The following is a 19,709-nucleotide window of genomic DNA, read 5'->3' on the forward strand; positions in this document are numbered from 1 at the left end:
TCTCTCAGCCATTACTGAACCCACATGCACAGTATGTTGTTAAGGCATATTACACTGAAGGCTGCCATCTTTGAAATGGAATGTTAAGCAGAGTGACGGCCATTTTACCTCTCTGCACTTAAGTTTGGGGAGCGTGCCAGGTGCCCTTGACCTGGATTGGCCACTGTCGGTGACAGGATGCTGGGCTAGATGGACCTTTGGTCTTTCCCAGTATGGCACTACTTATGTACTTATGTACTTATGTACTTATGTACTTAAGTTCTAATCCTGCCTCTGCTGCTGAATGTTCGATAAGAAACCACAGTGTTCTGTTAATTACAGGCAGGGACTTTTAGTGGCTCTCCCAAAATACTGTCTTGTGACTTTATCTTAGCCCCATTATTTCTAGAATAGGGGAGGGAAGACCATGTCCAATAATATAATGTGAGGAGTTTACTTATGAAAAGAAGTTGCCAGGAATATAGAACCATGCACACAGATTTGGAGAAGAGAACCAACTGAAAGTAACAGGATAGATCATAAGGAATGCCAAGCCAAATGCAAAGCGGAGATAAGGAGGGCAAAAAAGGACTTTGAGAAGAAATTAGCGTTGGAAGCAAAAATACATAGTAAAAATTTTTTTAGATACATTAAAAGCAGGAAACCGGCCAAAGAGTCGGTTGGGCCGCTGGACGAAAATGGTGTTAAAGGGGCGATCAAGGAGGACAAAGCCGTAGTGGAGAAATTAAATGAATTCTTTGCTTCGGTCTTCACCGAGGAGGATTTGGGGGGGACACCGGTGCCGGAAAGAATATTTGAAGCGGGGGAGTCGGAGAAACTAAACAAATTCTCTGTAACCTTGGAGGATGTAATGGGTCAGTTCAGCAAGCTGAAGAGTAGTAAATCACCGGGACCTGATGGTATTCATCCCAGAGTATTAATAGAACTAAAAAATGAACTTGCGGAGCTACTGTTAGAAATATGCAATCTGTCCCTAAAATCGAGTGTAGTACCGGAAGACTGGAGGGTAGCCAATGTTACTCCGATTTTTAAGAAGGGTTCTAGAGGAGATCCGGGAAATTATAGACCGGTGAGTCTGACGTCGGTGCCGGGCAAGATGGTGGAGGCTATTATTAAGAATAAAATTGCAGAGCATATACAAAAACATGGACTGATGAGACAAAGTCAGCACGGATTTAGTGAAGGGAAGTCTTGCCTCACCAATCTAATGCATTTTTTTGAGGGGGTAAGCAAACATGTGGACAATGGGGAGCCGGTTGATATTGTATATCTGGATTTTCAGAAGGCGTTTGACAAAGTGCCGCACGAAAGACTCCTGAAGAAATTGCAGAGTCATGGAATCGGAGGTAGGGTATTATTATGGATTAAGAACTGGTTGAAAGATAGGAAGCAGAGAGTAGGATTGCGTGGCCAGTATTCTCAGTGGAGGAGGGTAGTTAGTGGGGTCCCGCAGGGGTCTGTGCTGGGTCCGTTGCTTTTTAATGTATTTATAAATGACCTAGAGATGGGAATAACTAGTGAGGTAATTAAATTCGCCGATGACACAAAATTATTCAGGGTCGTCAAGTCGCAGGAGGAATGTGAACGATTACAGGAGGACCTTGCGAGACTGGGAGAATGGGCGTGCAAGTGGCAGATGAAGTTCAATGTTGACAAGTGCAAAGTGATGCATGTGGGTAAGAGGAACCCGAATTATAGCTACGTCTTGCAAGGTTCCGCGTTAGGAGTTACGGATCAAGAAAGGGATCTGGGTGTCGTCGTCGATGATACGCTGAAACCTTCTGCTCAGTGTGCTGCTGCGGCTAGGAAAGCGAATAGAATGTTGGGTGTTATTAGGAAGGGTATGGAGTCCAGGTGTGCGGATGTTATAATGCCGTTGTATCACTCCATGGTGCGACCGCACCTGGAGTATTGTGTTCAGTACTGGTCTCCGTATCTCAAAAAAGATATAGTAGAATTGGAAAAGGTACAGCGAAGGGCGACGAAAATGATAGTGGGGATGGGACGACTTTCCTATGAAGAGAGGCTGAGAAGGCTAGGGCTTTTCAGCTTGGAGAAGAGACGGCTGAGGGGAGATATGATAGAAGTGTATAAAATAATGAGTGGAATGGATCGGGTGGATGTGAAGCGACTGTTCACGCTATCCAAGAATACTAGGACTAGAGGGCATGAGTTGAAGCTACAGTGTGGTAAATTTAAAACAAATCGGAGAAACTTTTTCTTCACCCAACGTGTAATTAGACTCTGGAATTCGTTGCCGGAGAACGTGGTACGGGCGGTTAGCTTGACGGAGTTTAAAAAGGGGTTAGATAGATTCCTAAAGGACAAGTCCATAGATCGCTATTAAATGGACTTGGAAAAATTCCGCATTTTTAGGTATAACTTGTCTGGAATGTTTTTACGTTTGGGGAGCGTGCCAGGTGCCCTTGACCTGGATTGGCCACTGTTGGTGACAGGATGCTGGGCTAGATGGACCTTTGGTCTTTCCCAGTATGGCACTACTTATGTACTTATGTCTTTGGCTTTGCCACTGCACCTGGTCTTTGGCTTAGCCCCCTGGGAGAGCCTATTAAACTGATAAAAACCCCGGACACATACGAATGTACTTTTCTCTTTGGCCACTTCACTCATGGGTATTTGATGGTACGTACTGCGCAGGTCTAGAACAGAAAACGATTGACTTCCAGTTAGAGAATCAAGGGCATCTTCTATTTTTTTTGGGGGGGGGGAGGGAGGTGGGGTCCGGGGAGATAGTGTACTAGTCAGGTGTGGTCCTGGAGATTAGGGTGCAGTAATCAACAAAAAGTCTCATTAACCCATCCTTTTTCCTCACAACTACAATGGGAGAAGCAAAAGGGCTGTGGGACTCTGAGATAATCCCTGCATGCATGAGATCCTCCAGGTTTCTTCTGACAATCAACTAAGTCACCTGGAGTGATCTTTTCCAGAACAGGTTGTCTTATATAAGACATATGTGGTGTTTTCACCCTTTGCACACTCTAATCAGGCCTTTCAAAATGAAAGCATTGGAGAGTCACCAAACTGAAAAATATTCCCAATTTTCTCCACATACTAACTTCAGATCTTCTAATTTCTAAGAAATTACTGTGGAAATTCCACAGTTACAATTATATGTTCTTCATAAGAACAACTGTGATTACTTATACCCCTCAAATTCTCTCATATCTGTCAACATACATAGCTCTGGGGCACTCCCTCTCCTGGGGTTTCTCCCTTGTTTCTTGGACTAGGAGAGGTCTGAACCTTATCTTGTGCAGCCTGTGGGGATCTACATTCCCTCTGATGGTGTCCCAACTTCTCACATCTGTTAAGTGTCATATTACTTATCTTGTCTTCTTGACTGTTCCACATTACTCTTGGGTTGGCTGGGTTTTTGCCGTTTGTCCCTCTCCCTTGATGAGGCGAGTCCCTCCCTTTAGGGAATTAAGCTTGCATTGCAAAGCAGCCAATTAAGACTTTAATTTATCTATTGTAGCCCAGTACTCCTTTTCACTAGCCTGAGGTAACGCACTGTGTCCTTCTTCCTTCCTTTCTTCTTGAGGACAGTGACCCAAAGGTCTTGCCCTGATCTGGATCCCAAGAGCTGCTCTGCCCAGAGCCTGTTCCCAAGAGCTGTTCTGCCACTTGGCTTCAGTCATTGCCTGTGCCCCAGAGGCCTTCTGCCTCGCCCTGAGCATGTTCCCAAGGGCCTCCCTGCTCTGAGCCCGCTCCACTTCTTGACCTTAAGCACCGATTGAATGCCCAATGACCTGTTTTCCACCCTGAACTTGCTCCCAAGGGCTGCTCTACTGATATCTTCAGGAGAAGCCTCCAGGGGTCCTCTTCCCTCCCAGGCCGACAGCTCTTATCTCTGAGCATATGGGCTGCAGTTCCAGGGTTTCCCCAATAGAGGAGAGCCCCTCTCTCAGCCAAAAGGCCAAGAGCCGGATATCCTAGACAGAATCTCTGTGTCTGAATCTGAAACCCAGGTAAATCATGGGTCTATTCTGGTGAGAAGTTTTCCTGACCCCATAATCAGCGTCAGTTACCGTTACTTAGTGTGTGTGCTTCATTAACCCCCAACTTTATCAACTTTAAAATTAATCATCCCCAAAATGTGTAAATGTTGATTATTTAGTCTGCCTTTCCTTACAGTGAAAAATTAACATATCCAGCCAGCCCACTATGCTGCTCTGTTCAGCGAATGTATCGAAATATTATTGTTCAGAGTCTCTGCTGTCAGCCAGAGTAGAATGTCAGTTAGATGCAGTGTTGCCAGGTGGGCGGTTTTCCCGCCCAATTGGGCGGTTTTCCGCAACCCGCTGCGGGAAATTTTTGCCCGCGGCGGGTCGCGGTTTTTTGGGCTTCTTTTTCTTCTTTTCCGCGGTTTTTCGGCCGGTTTTTTCGGCCGCGAGGGGCGGGGTTAGTGACGTTTTGGGTGGGGCCGGTGACGGGGGAGGCGGGGCCGGTGACGGCGGGGGCGGGGTGATGACGTGGGGGTGGGGGTGTCGGGCGGGGTTTGAGTTTGGGCGGGTTTTGGGCTGTTTTTGTGCTGGATTGGGTGGGAAAAAAATTTTCCACCTGGCAACCCTGGTTAGATGCTTTCCTTTCTCACTCAGACAATTTACCTCAGTCAGGGGCCGATGCTCAAAACTACCGCCTGCATTAACAGGCGATTAATGCTGGAATTATGTGCACGTTATTGTGTGGGAAATGACAAAAGATTTGAGCACGGGGGCTGAAGCTGTTTCCACAGACCACTTTAAAATTGATTTCAAATGCAAGTTAATGCGGTCATTATACACCTTCCAGCCATGCACAAAAAGAAAATAAGGCTTCTTATGTGTGTTGTTACCGCAGGAAACTTTACACCAGGTCCGGGGTAGCGTTGAAGGGTTGGTTGAGAGGAATAAATGTCTAGCAAGCACCCCTTCTCTCCCTCCAATCGACCACTCTGTCCTGGACTGCTTCCTGCCCGCCAATCCTGACCCCGACTCATCCTTCTTGGACCCACTCCCCTGGGTGGTCTAATGGCCCCCAGGCCCACCCAGAAATCCCTGGTAGAGTAGTGGTCTCCTTTCCCAGTCCCATTATAAATCTCCCTGGTATTCTAGTTCCCCACCCATCCCACAACCTTAACCTAAGGCCCCCCAACCCCATACCTAAAAGAGGCAGGTGCAATATCCACTCGTTTTTGCCTTCAGGTGCTACCATCTTCAAAATGGCAGCACCATGCCCTGTGCAGTGCATCCTGGGATGCACCGGGAGGTGCCTATCTATCATATGCACCAGTTGCTATCTCAAAGTGTTTATCGGCCAACTAGAAATTTAAGATCTCAAGGAAAATCCTTGTTAGGTGTTCCCTCGTTCCACCAGATTTGACTAGTGAAGGAATCATTCCTGAATGTTTTACATAGTGGTCCACCAATAGAATACGAAATCAAAAAATATATCGTTATCACTGGTAACATCCAATACTGTTATTATAAGAACCAGGACCCAAGCTACTAAAAAAACATAAAGTACAAATATTTTATTGTGTCCACGTTTACAAGTGTATATTTTTCATATTTTTTTGAGTACAGTGGGTTATATATCTGAGGGTACTCAAAAAAAATATCAAAAATATACACTTGTAAACGTGGACACAATAAAATATTTGTACTTTATGTTTTTTTAGTAGCTTGAGTCCAAAAAAATTGCTTCAAGAGGTCTATTTTCAAAAAGAAAGCTTGACTACACTGTTTGGCTAAACCAGTTGTGTTTATTTTTATTTGGCAGTTGTGATGATTTGAGTTTTATAATTTTCTTTCTCTCTTTTAGTGCTTGTCTCAGGCTGATTTATTGTTTTATTTTTATTTTTTTGTTATTTTTTAAATAACTGTGTGTGTTTTTCTTGTGACCCACAGATTGTTTGAATAATATGGGGGAGTTTCTCCCTTATATGGTAGATAGGCCCCGCCCAGTGCATCCTAGGGATGAGGTGCCGCCATTTTGAAGATGACACTCCTGCCTCTCAGTTACAGAGGCAGGGAGGGCCTCCGGGGGGGGGGGGAGCACTAGGCTACCAGGGAGTTTTTATTATGGGACGGGGGGGGGGGGGGGGGGGGGAGACCACTACATTACCAGGGATTTCTGTGTGTGAGTGGGTGGGAGGGAGGGGGCCTGAGGGTCATTAGACCACCCAGGAATATTTTTTTAATTTAATATTGGGGCTGGGGCAGGTTGGCCATGTGCTTTTTTTTGTTTTCTTCTTTTTTTAATGTCAACTTTCTTGTCAGTGGTTGAGTCAGTCAAGGCTATTGTTTTGCACTAAGTTCACAGTACATTCTCCACTGAACCTTTGAGCATCAGCCTCTCAGAGAGCTGCCCTGCTTTCAAAATCCCTTTGACCACGAATTTCTTCTTTTCCTTCTGTTTCTGAAAACCCCTTCCTTTGGGGGTGAGGGGTTCAAAGATATTTATTAGATGGAATGGTTTGTCTTCTTTCTAACTTGAAGGCTGATTTCATTTAACAACATGCATGAAGACATTGTTTCTTTAAGCCTGTTTACTCCTAATCAAATCCTGCAGTCTCTGTTTTGTGTTTCTTCGGGATGTGGAGGAATAAGGTTTTAGCATTTCTTTTCCGGTACTGGAGAGCTCAGAAAAACTAATGTGTGGATTAATATAAACAGGAAATGGGCCTTTGGATGGCTGATGCGTTTCTCATCCTTAAACTCTTCTGGTTAAAAATATCCCCTCCCTGACTGGATAAATCTCTATGCATAGAATTGCAGGGTTCACAGATTCAGAGGGTTAGAAAAGGGGGCATCTCGGAAGGTGTCCCCATAAGGAGTTGGTTTCAGTTTGGCAGAACAGCGAATATTTTCAGAGCTAACCAACTAAATTTATGTGGAGAACTCTGGTCACACAAGTGGCTTTCCTAAATCATGTCTGGCTAAACTCAACAGAATTTTCATCCACCAATAAAGCTATCTAGATGTGTCTGAACTTTGGCTAAAAGATAACCAGGTAAAATTATTCAGTTATACCCACTCAGGGGCTTTTGAAAATTGAAGCTTTATTTTGTTAACTTCTCAAATTTCTCACCTGTCTTGGCTGAATTCTCTGCAGGCCGTAATCCCTTTTATTGAACCAATCTACAAATTATCTAAAGGCACTGATGATTCAAGGATTTTCCAGGCCTCATGTCTTGAGAGCTCACCTCCTACAGCTGCACTGCAGGTGTAATAAAAGGTATCACAGTCTGCAGAGAGTCCAGATTTTTGAGGATTTACCCAGCTACTGACCCTCTGCACTGAGCAGTCACAATAAGCAGTGACAGGATCCTGTGGGTCCAGCTTTTCTAACAGAATAGGTGCCTGAGTTTAAGCTGAAAAGAGTTGGTTAATGTGATGTGGCCATCATGATGGGTTGTGCCCATTTCTTGGTACTACTCAGATACTGACCCGCTACTCTAATTCTGAGGTTCTGCTTCTTTCATTTCTTCCAGATGTGATTATCCAAGCACAGAATTCTCCTCCTCCTCCTCCTCCTCCTCCTCCTCCTCCTCGCTGGGTGAATGGGATTCTGGGAGGATCTGTCCTTCTCCCTCTGGATGTGACTCCAGAACATATTCTTGAAATAGAATGGCGCTTTGTTTCTGGAGTAATCATACGACTTGGACAATTCAAAACAGAATATTTAATGAATTCAATTTTAGTACCAGATTTCACCAGAGACTACAGATGTACAATGAGACAACCCTGAGGGTTGATGGACTGGAGATGAGGGACACGGGGACCTTTGAAGCTCAGATAACACTTACAACAGGATATTTAGTAAAACAAGATTTTCACCTCACTGTTTATGGTAAGTGCATTATTCCAAACTATAATTTTTAGCTGAATTTTCTTCCTCACTGAAGCACAACCCATAATCCCAAGCAGTCTTGGAACCTAAGCAAAGCAAGCCAGCTGTCTGGTCAAGAGACTTTCTTCCATAGCTAAGAAGGTGGTCCCACTTTTTCCTTCTTCCTCTTTATCAGCAGGGCCGTGGAGTCGGTACACCAAACCTTCGACTCCAACTCTCTTTTTCTACTGTCCCAACTCCAGCTCCTGTTGATATTAGGCTTTAAGGGTTCCTTTTACTAAGCTGCGGGAAAAAGGGCTCTGCGGTAGCAGTGGGGGCTATTTTTCCTGCACGCCAAGGCCCTTGTTACTGCAGCCCCCCCCCCCCCCCCCAAGAAATGGCCATGTGGTGGGGAGAACTTACTGCCACCCATTGAGGTGGCAAAAAGGGCTCCCATACTACCCTGGTGGTAACTGGGCAGTGATTACCGCCAGGTAACCCCTTGCACTGAATTATTTTTTTTTTATTTCAGCACCGCCGGAAATGGTGCATGCTGGAGGTGGAACTACCACTGGTGGCTACGTTGGTCTGGCGGTAGTTCTGGGTTGCTGCACAGCAATCCTTTAGTAAAACGGCAGAGAGAGAGATGTAAAATGATAAAGTTCTTTTTTATTTTGTAGCTGGAGTTGGAGTCAATACTATGGTGGACTCCACAGCCCTGCTTAACGGGACAAATATTCACAGACATCAGATGCAGGAATATACAGTGATTGCAGGGATTTATTAAAGTAGATAAATGCAGTTTCTCTCTGCTTCTGAACTTGCCACACAGGCAGAAGTCTACTACAAAGCATAAACCCTGGCGGTGGCTGCGTGGTATCTGTTAATTGTGGCTGTTTGAATGAAATAAGCCATATAAATGCAAAATAATTTATCACATCGCTGTATCATAAAGTGCAAAAAAGCATGAATATAATTGTATTAGTTCAAGGCCACTTTAAATAAGATATGGAAACTTTGAAGATGTTAACAAAAGCATTAAAGCCCTGTTTACCAAACCACCATCACCCCCTGGCTGGCTTTACCATCAGGTAGACTAGGCTATTGCCTAGGGTGGCAGCTTCTGGGGAGTGGCAAATTACAGCTGCAGTTAAAGCAAAACAGGAGGAGGGCCAGACAGCTGCAGAAACTGAAGGAACCATCAACAGGTACCTTTACGTACAGAGAGGGAGGGCAGTTTTCACAATAGCCCATTTCACAGTGTAAATGATTTTTGGAAATTGCCCTCACTTGTATTTACGAAATAATGGTTAATATTTAAATATTGGGGTGATGCTATAACAGTGTGCCTATAGGGGCAAATTGTATAAAGGAAGGTAGACACTTTCCATTATAGAATCTCAGCATAACCAGGTATATATACACGTATGTACTACTACTACTACTAAACATTTCTAAAGCGCTACTAGGGTTACGCAGCGCTGTACAATTTAACATAGAAGGACAGTCCCTGCTCAAAGAGCTTACAATATAATGGACAAATGTACAGTCAGTCAAGTGGGGGCAGTCAAATTGGGGCAGTCTAGATTTCCTGAAAGGTATAAAGGTTAGGTGCCGAAAGCAACATTGAAGAGGTGGGCTTTGAGCAAGGATTTGAAGATGGGTAGGGAGGGGGCTTGGCGTAAGGGCGCAGGAAGTTTGTTCCAAGCATAGGGTGAGGCGAGGCAGAAAGGGCGGAGCCTGGAGTTGGCGGTGGTGGAGAAGGGTACTGAGAGGAGGAATTTGTCCTGTGAGCGGAGGTTTCGGGCGGGAATGTAAGGGGAGATGAGGGTAGAGAGGTAATGAGGGGCTGCAGACTGAGTGCATTTGTAGGTAAGAAGGAGAAGCTTGAACTGTATGCCATATCTGATCGGAAGCCAATGAAGTGACGTGAGGAGAGGGGAGATATGAGTATATCGGTTCAGGCGGAATATAAGACGTGCAGCAGAGTTCTGAACGGATTGAAGGGGGGTAGATGGTTAAGTGGGAGGCCAGTGAGGAATAGGTTGCAGTAGTCCACATTCTCATACGTATGTACTTACGTATGAGAATGTGGGCACATAAGTTTATTCCAGCTGTACGACAGATATGCCTGTATTCACATATATTCAACTGTTCAAAACATTTATGCACATAACAGACATGTAAATGTTTGGACCTACTTTAGGGGCCTTTTTACTAAGCTGCAGCAAAAACGGTTGTGCACTGGCAGTAGGGGATGTTTTTGCCATGCGCCGCAGCCCTTTTTACCGCAATGGGTAAAAAGACTGAAAATAGACATGGTCATGCGGTAAGATTGCTCTTACCACATGGCCACGCGAGGTGGAGCACTTACCAACCATCACCCACTGATGTGGTGGTAAGGGCTTCTGCGCTAACCCGCTGATAACTACTGCCTAATTACCGCCAGGTAACCGCCACACTAGAAAATAGTGCCCTATTTTACCTAGCATGGGAAATGGCGCCCGCTAGGGCTGGAGCTACCGCTGGCACCTGAGTTGGGCCAGCAGGAGCTCCATATTGGCCTGCGGTAAGCCCGCACGTGTCTTACTGCCGCTTTGTAAAATGGCCCCTTAGAAAATAATCCTGATAATATCCAGTCATGTTTTTACAGGATTATTCTGGGATTGGTGGTACTGAGATGATCACAATTGTTGAGTTTAATTATCAAAATCTTAGAGGGTTATTTCCAGCACAACTCATGCCCAAAAGCAGCCCAAAAAATAGCGACACCAAAGACAGCTATGTGAGGAATGGGGTGGGGGTGTGTGTCTGTGTCCCCCACCGCCCATACTAGGAGAATTAGAGAGAAATACTTAGACTAAAAAAATTGATATGATGTCATAGAATTAAATATGGAACAACTCCCACTGACATGCAGAAAGCAGCTTTATTGACATCCCAGAGAGAGCTGAATGAACTTTTACATCAACGAGCAGTCAAATTATAGCTGTATTACAAATACCAACTACTTAGATATGGTAATAGAGCTGGACAACTGCTTGCACGTTTAGTTAAGGAAAGGAAGGGACCGTCTCAGATTCTCAAATTGCGAGACCAGGGAGGGGGAATACTTGGTTCAGACACAGATATAGTGGATCGTTTTCGATGGTTCTATGAATTTGTCTATGTGGCACCGATAAAGGAGACCTATTGCTGGCTCTGTAGCAAAATGCACTACATAAGGCCCCAGGGCCAGATGGATATCGTGTGGAGTTCTATAAACAGTTTTATGAGTGGGTAAAGTCCCCTTGCTTTTTTTTGTTTAACTTCAGGGGACCCTTCTGGACTCCTTAAAGACGGCTCAGATAATTGTGTTGTTATAATCAAACAAAGATCCAAAGGACCCAAGCTCATATCAACCCATATCTCTTTTAAACGCTAATATAAAGTTATATGCCAAAATTCTAGCTAATAGATTGGCACATGTACTCCCGAACCTGATTGATGCAGCCCAGGTGGGGTTTGTGAGGGGGTGATATTACATAGGGCACATTTTAAATGGGGAGTACGGACACTCCTTTGTGTACAAAATGCTAATGCAGTCGGGGCTCATTCTTCCACCCTCTGGGATTGTTTTTTAGTGCAGGCTCTCGCTCTGAGTCCGGACCAGTGGCTCTGTCCACGTTGTTCTTTATTGTTGGTAGCACTTTTATTTGATCTCGCTAATATTTTCACACATACTATTGCCGGCTTGTACAGCACGTGGATGTACACAGAAAAAGGAAGTATTAGTTTCATCAGAGTAATACTCGGTTCTAAATTGTAAATCTGAAATCATTGTGCCATTTTGAGGGGCTGGATATAGGGATTCCATCTATATTCGTTCAAAGATGTTTTTACTTAGTAAAGGGCTACCAAAACAGGCATCGTGTTATGAGAATCAAGTGCTTAACAATCAGACTTATTATTTATAAGTACAGTTTTTTTAAAGCATTAATTAGGTTGAAACCTGGGTGCATTTAACATCTTTCTTGACCCTCTGTCACCTTCCACTCAACCAGTTCCTAACCCAGTCAGTCACTTTAGGGTATTCAGTTCATTCATTAGTCATCTATGCAGAACTGTGTCAAAGGCTTTGCTAAAATCTAAATACACCACATCTAGCGCTCTCCCTCAATTCAACACTCTGGTCACCCAGATATGGCTGATTATGCTGCTGATTACGATGATTACAATATCAATATTCATATAGACCATATTAATATTCATATCAACCTGATTATTATTATTATTGACCTTATTTATATCAAACATTGATATTCATATAAATATTTAGGTGTTTTGGGGGGCTACTTTTGGCCACAAATTTGGCTGGAAAACGTTTCGTAATCTGGCAACTCTGAGTGAGGCTTGGATAATTTCTGGAGTGAAGCTTGGGAAACAGGCAGAGGCATCTGTGCAGGAGGAACGTAGTGCCAGGAAGACGTCTGCTGTTCAGCCTGACCACCGTAAGAAAAGGTGAGTCGGGACACGGAGGCACGGCCATGGCTGTGGCACATGGACATGATCTGCATTGAGTAAGGAAGTGAGCAGCAGCATTTCAAACCAGCTGCAGAGCCTGAACAACATATACCAGCAGAGCAAGGTAAACTGCTTGCAAGAATCTAGACACATAAGCTGCAGAGAATGTAAAACCATCTGCAGACAGATACACTCTTCAGCGTCAAATAAACTGTAATTTATAAAATGCGGAAGAGACCAAATGGACAGTTGAGGACCCAATATTCAAAACAATTTAAGTGAGCTGGGGAAGCTCCTGCCCTGATCACCACTGGGCCACCACGGAACTTAAGGTGGACTCGGTGGAGGGGCCTACTGGCACACGGATGGGGTGTCCATGTATGGCGTCAGGATATGTTGGGGGAGTTACTTCTGTTAGAGGGAGTGCCTGGGACAGGGTATGGACACGTTTTGGGGGGGGGGGGCCTCTTGCTGGGACAGAAGGGGTGGATCTGATATTCCCTTATGCAGGTCCAGGCCAAATATTGGCTGGGACCTGCCTAACTCCCCATGGCCAGGACATGCCCAATGAGAGTCAGATATACAATGCCGATGTGTGGACGTGGCTTGGCATTGAATCTCCAGGTCTAATTTAGCCATTGAGAGTTGGTGTCAGCTGAACATAGACTGGCAAGGTTTTTTGCACAGTGGTTGATATAGTTACAATCTCCTTTTTTCTCTTTTATACATTAATCTGTCAGCAGGATGGAGCAGATGAGTGTGCTGACTTTATATTGCACAAGGAACCAGCAAAGAAGTTTTTAGAGGACAGGGGTAAGGTAAACATAGTAGATGATGGCAGAAAAAGACCTGCACGGTCCATCCAGTCTGCCCAAGAAGATAAATTCATATGTGCTACTTTTTTATTTGTACTGTCCTCTTCAGTGCACAGACTGTATAAGTCTGGCCAGCCCTATCCCTGCCTCCCAACCACCAGCTCTGGCACAGACCCTATAAGTCTGCTCCCACCACTGGCTCTGGCACAGACCGTATAAGTCTGCCCAGCACTAGTCCCGCCTCCGAACCACCAGCCCCAGCACAGACCGTATAAGTCTGCCCAGCACTAGCCCTGCCTCCCAACCACCAGCTCTGCCACCCATTCTAGGCTAAGTGGCTTTTACCGAACCATGTTGCCCCTTTAAAAGATAGCAGTGGAAACTCTTCCTGTGGGATGTGGTCACACCTGTCAAAAAAGATAAAGCGGAATGGAAGATACAGAGAAAAGTGACAAAAATGATAAAGGGGATAGAACGACTCCCCTGTGAGGAGGGGTTAAAGAGGTTATGACTCTTCAGCTTGGAGAAGGGGATATGATAGAGGTTTATAGAACTGTAAGTGGTGGAGCCTTTCCTAGGATTAAAAGATACTCCATAAAACTAATTTGTTTGGAGGATGAAGTTTAAGAAACCAAACATAGATTTAAAAGGAGGTTTTTCAAGTTCTTGAAGAAAAGTTCATAAGCATTTATTAGCCAAATAGACCTGGAGAAAACCACTGTTAATCCCAGTGTGTTGTACATTTTGGCATCATCCATAAAAGGACAAACCTTTCCGGGCAGCTTGTCTGCAATATCATGTATGAAATTTTGGAAAGAACTGAAAAAAGAACCAATCCCTGTGGCACACCACTGGTAACATCCTTATTCTCAGAGTGAACTCCATTTACCTCTACCCTCTGTCACCTTCCACTCAACCTCTTCCTAACCCAGTCAGTCACTTTAGGGTATTCAGTTTATTTATTAGTCATCTATGCAGAACTGTGTCAAAGGCTTTGCTGAAATCTAAATACACCACATCTAGCGCTCTCTCTCAATCCAACTCTCTGGTCACCTAGATAAAAAAATTAATCGGATTTGACTGACAAGACCTGCCTCTAGTGAAACCATGTTGCCTTGGGTCCTGTAATCCATTGGATTCCAAAAACTTTACTATTCTCTGAATTTACTTACCACAGAGGTCAGTCTAACTGGCCTGTAGTTTCCAACCTCATCCTTACTTCCACTTTTGTGATCACATTCTGCACACAAAGTTTAAAATTCTGCACAGAATTTTTTTTAAATTCTGTGCTCTCTTTCTTTTTAAAATTGTGCGGTCTTTTTTGTAATTTTGTTTGTGTGGCGAAGTCCCTTGTCCTTAAGGCCAGGCTCCTTTGTGCCCCAGGCCTGACTTCTCCCCTCAGATTTGTCCTTGCTCAGATTCAGCCCCCTCCCCCAGCAATACCACTTCCCCAACTAGTTTGACCCCCTTCCTGAACTTGATCTTCCTCCCCCACTGACCCCTGCCAGGTTCAGTCCCTTCTGCTCCCTTTCCAAGTTGGACCCTAGCTCTCTTTCTTTGTTTCCCTGGATGGGTGCTGCAAAGGATCAGGATGTCGGACAGCAAATACAGAAGAAAGCGGACCTCCGCAATGGAAAACCCAAGAAAAGAACACAGCGAAGGTGACAAGATGGCTGATGCCAGACAAACTTCTACTGGACTCAGAAAAAGTTCACAGCAAGAGTTTATTCTTAAAAACCTGGACTCGACACGAGTCGTGTTTCGGCCGTTCAGGCCTGCCTCAGGAGTCCCTGTATGGCAAAATGCTATTAGTTCTCTTAAGGAAAGTCTTGTCCAAATGCTGGATTTTATTAACAATACCTTGAGAACGTGGAGAAAAGAACATCTAACCTTCTTGATACCAGTGTGAGCGTCACTGTTCTCGAAGTGTGAAAAAAGGATCAGGATGTGACTGTTACGTCTGTGTTCACCTCACCCTCTGGTGGCCAGAACCGGTGGCTGCTGTGGACCGTCACCCGTGCCAGATTTCAGCCCAGTCCGGTCCGGATCTTCCAGGCTGTTTGAGCCTGCACAGCACCCGTAGCTGCCTGGTGATTGCAGCAGCTGAGTTCCAACTGCTTCTGGGTTTATCAGCCATCTTGGAACATTTCTGCTTTGCCTTTGCATTGCGTCTAAGGTCCCTGGTTTGTTGGTGCTGTGCTGCACTTCTGCCTAGTCTGATTTCCTGATTCTGGCTTTGACTCTGCTTGTCTACTGGACTATTCTTCTGCCTGCCGCCTGCCTAGACCCGGATTGTTATTGGACTTTTCTTCTGCCTGCTGCCTGCCTAGACCCGGATTGTTACTGGACTATTCTTGCTGCCCGCCTAAGAGACCTTGCCTGGATTTGCCGGTACGTTTGTTCTGCCTTGCTTCTGGTGTGAGGTGGTTTTGCCTGCCGCTGCTGCCCCTCAGAAGTGGCCCAAGGGCTCACTAACCTAGGTTCCAGCTTTGTAAACGTGACAGTGACACAGATATCTTGCAGGATCTAAGCTTGTTCCGATGTGGTGCCCATTTTTGGGTTGCAGGAAAGACTCTGCTGCATGTTGAATATATGGGCAGTGGTGGAAACTTTCCTCAAAGCTCCCCATTATGAAATGCACCTGACCCAATATTGGCATCGTTCCTGGCAGGATTTCTACCAGTCTATTCATTTGAATTTCTCTCTGTCTGTCAGAACCACATACGAAAAGCCTCACCAGGGCCATCGTTAAGAGGTGGCAAACAGGGCAATTGCCCTGAGCCCCATACCATAGGGGGCCCCAAGCCTGCCTCAAGCCGAAGGAGGCATAGGCAGAAGGCCAGCTTTCAGGCCCTCTCCATAGTTTCTGCCATGGGCCCCTGAATGTCTAACACCAGCCCTGAGCCTCACGTACACTTAACCTTAATACACTTACTTCGGGACTCCTTGGTTGGTGGTCCAGGTATTTGTTCCTTGGGGTGCCTTGGCGGGGGTGTTGGGGTCGGGTCTGCATCGGGAGCTGTCAAATGTATTTGACAGCTGAGTTGCAAACAGTGACCAATTCACAATGCACAAAGGGGGATCCTTTGTTCAATAGTCCATAAGTTAACATTTGCTTTAGACTGCAAACATTTTAGTGCATCAGGCCCCGAGTGTGTATTTTGGGTGGGGAAGGGTGTGCAGTATGTTCTGCTAATGCTTATATTGTACATAAAATTCTCTCTTTGTTATCCACTGGCCACAATTGTCACAAGCACAAAAAGTCAAAAGGAAAGAGATATAGGCAAACAGACACACACACACTACATCCCCTGTGGCTTTTCTTTGTGACATTTCACATACACACTAAATCCTCTGTGGCTTTTCTTTGTGACATTTCACTTCACACCCACAAGAACCAATGGTGGTTCTGAGGAAAATATCATTCTAACTGAAACTGTTCCTGTTCTGTTTCTGATTAATGTCAGGGGAACTGCTTATCTGTTGAACAAGGAGCAGACTCAGACTTGCTGGTTGGGGGAAGGTGGGAGCATTTAAAATGCAAGAAACCTGCTTATCAGCCACATGGACAGCACAGTTTTCAAAGTGGTCTGAAGTAAACTCAAAGGAAGAGTGGGACTCACTAAAATACATAAACTGACTGTTACAGTGAAGAAGGGTGTACATGTCTTAAAGAGCCAGCAGCAGGGTGAGAAGTTCTTTGTGAAAGAGACCAGTGAACTTAACTAAAGAAGCAATAGTAAGGAAAAAATTTAATTGTTAGGAAAGTAAATAAGAGAAAAAAAAGAGACTGATATAGTTATCTAAACAGGTAGCTGAAAAAAACTCAGGGTAAAAAGATTAACAAAGGGTTTGGACAGACTATCTGGGAAAGCTGAAAGAAACAAGGAAGGTAGTCAGGATGGTGAAGGTGAGAGTGGAAGAAAAGATACTAAGATTTTTATTTATTTATTTATTGCATTTGTATCCCACATTTTCCCACCTATTTCAGGCTCAATGTGGCTTACAGAGTTTTGTTATGACATAGTCATTCCAGGATATCAGATACAATTAGTAATATACAGAGATTAAGAAAGGGAAGAGAGAAGGAAGGTGAGGTGGCGAGACCCTTTTCAGTTTTTATGAAAGGAGGAAAGGTAGAGGTGGAAAGAGGAACCAGGGAAAAGGATTTTTGTTAAACAAATACTTTTGTTCAGCATTGGCCAAACAAAGGACTGAGGAAGGGTCACCGATAGTTGACAGGGTTCATACTGGAGTAATATAAGAACATAAGAATAGTCATACTGAGTTAGACCAATGGTTCATCTCGTCCAGTATCCTTTTTCCAACAGTGGCCAATTCAGGTCACAAGTACCTGACAAAATCCCAGATAGTAGCAAGATTCATGCTACCTATCTCAGGAACAAACAGTGAATTTCCCCATGTCTATCTCAATAGCAGACTATGGACTTTTCCTCCAGCAACTTGTCCGAACCTTTTTTTTAAACCCAGATACACTATCCGCTGATACCACATCCTCTGGTAATGAGTTCCAGAGCTTAACTATTCATTGAGTGAAAAAATATTTTCTCCTATTCGTTGTAGAAATAGTACCATGCAACTCCATTGAGTGTCCCCTAGTCTTTGTACTTTTTCAAAGAGTAAAAAGCAATTCATATTTACCCGTTCTGAGTATTTTATACACCTCTATCATATCCCCTCTCAGCCGTCTCTTTTCCAGCTGAAGAGCCCTAACCTCTTTAGCCTTTCCTCATACGAGAGGAGTTCCATCCCCTTTATCATTTTGGTTGCTCTTCTTTGAACCTTTTCTAATTCCACCACATCTTTTTTGAGATACGGTGACCAGAATTGAAAACAATAGTCAAGGTGTGGTCGCACCACGGAGCGATACAGAATCATTATAATATTCTTTGTCTTATTTTCTATCCCTTTCCTAATAATTCCTATCATTCTGTTTGATTTTCTGGCCACCAACACACACTCGGCAGATGATTTCAATGTATTGTCCATGATGGTACCTAGATCTTTTTCTTGGGCGCTGACTCCTAGGATGGAAACTAGCATCAAATAACTATGATTTGGATTATTCTTCCCAATGTGCATCACTTTGCACTTGTCCACATTAAATCTCACCTGCCATTTGGATACCATCTTCCAACTTCCTAAGGTCTTACTACTACTACTTAACATTTTTAAAGCGCTACTAGGGTTACGCAGCGCTGTACAGTTTAACAAAGAAGGATAGTCCCTGCTCAAAGGAGCTTACAATCTAACGGACGAAATGTCAAGTTGGGGCAGTCTAGATATCCTGAATGGAGGTATAATGGTTATGTGCCGAAGGTGACATTGAAGAGGTGGGCTTTGAGTAAGGTTTTGAAGATGGGCAGGGAGGGGGCTTGGCGTATGGGCTCAGGGAGTTTATTCCAAGCATAGGGTGAGGCAAGGCAGAAAGGGCGGAGCCTGGAGTTGGCGGTGGTGGAGAAGGGTACTGAGAGTAGGGATTTGACCAGTGAGCGGAGGTTTCGGGTAGGGACGTAAGGGGAGATGAGGGTAGAGAGGTAAGGAGGGGCTGCAGATCGAGTGCATTTGTAGGTTACTAGGAGAAGCTTGAACTGTATGCGGTACCTGATGGGAAGCCAGTGAAGTGACTTGAGGAGAGGGGTGATATGGGCATATCGGTCCAGGCGGAAGATAAGACGGGCAGCAGAGTTCTGAACGGATTGAAGGGGGGATAGATGGTTAAGTGGGAGGCCAGTGAGGAGTAGCTTGCAGTAGTCAAGGCGAGAGGTAATGAGAGAGTGGATGAGAGTTCGGGTGGTGTGCTCAGAGAGGAAAGGGCGAATTTTGCTGATGTTATAGAGAAAGAAGCGACAGGTCTTGGCTGTCTGCTGGATATGCGCAGAGAAGGAGAGGGAGGAGTCGAAGATGACTCCAAGGTTGCGGGCAGATGAGATAGGGAGGATGAGGGTGCAATTTTTCACAATCTGCAGGTATTTGAACAACTTTGAATAGTTTTGTGTTGTCTGCACTCATCATTTTTTTTCCCATATTCTGAAAGCTGTTATTTTGGCTCTAATAGCCTTTTCCATTTCTCCCTTTAACCATACTGGCTGTCTTTGCTCTTCTTTCCACCTTTATCAATATGTGGAATACATCTGGTCTGGGCTTCCAAATGGTATTTTTAAACAGCATCCATGCCTGATTTGAAGTCCTAACCTTTGCAGCTGAGCCTTTCAGTTTGTTTTTAACCATTTTCTTCATTTTATCATAGCTACCCTTTTGAAAATTAAACACTGCTACAGTAGATTTCCTTAGTGACTGCACTCCAGTTATTAAGTCAGATTTGATCATATTATGATCACTGTTTCACCAGCGAACCCCAAATCCAAAAACAGGGGAAAGCAGTGCTTCCAGAACAGTCCATCAAAAGAAAAAAAAAAGAGTGGAAGACTGTAAAGGAGGTTCCAAGATAACCAAACACATACATACCCGGAATTGTCAACACATCCTGTATCAAATCTCTGGGAAAATAAACTTTTATATGTTTTAAAAAGCCAT

At 44.5% G+C, this 19,709-nt stretch overlaps 1 protein-coding gene across 1 annotated transcript in view; it reads left to right on the forward strand.

Moving 5' to 3' along the window:
- LOC115459345 (SLAM family member 8-like) overlaps positions 1-19,709 on the forward strand; it is a 42,626-nt gene that overhangs the window by 7,009 nt on the left and 15,908 nt on the right. Inside the window, 2 exon segments of the mRNA XM_030189185.1 lie at positions 7,496-7,678; positions 7,681-7,854. Of these exon segments, the coding sequence (XP_030045045.1) occupies positions 7,496-7,678; positions 7,681-7,854 (357 nt within the window).

Source organism: Microcaecilia unicolor, unplaced genomic scaffold (assembly GCF_901765095.1).
Source record: "Microcaecilia unicolor unplaced genomic scaffold, aMicUni1.1, whole genome shotgun sequence".
Classification (NCBI taxonomy): Eukaryota; Metazoa; Chordata; class Amphibia; order Gymnophiona; family Siphonopidae; genus Microcaecilia; species Microcaecilia unicolor.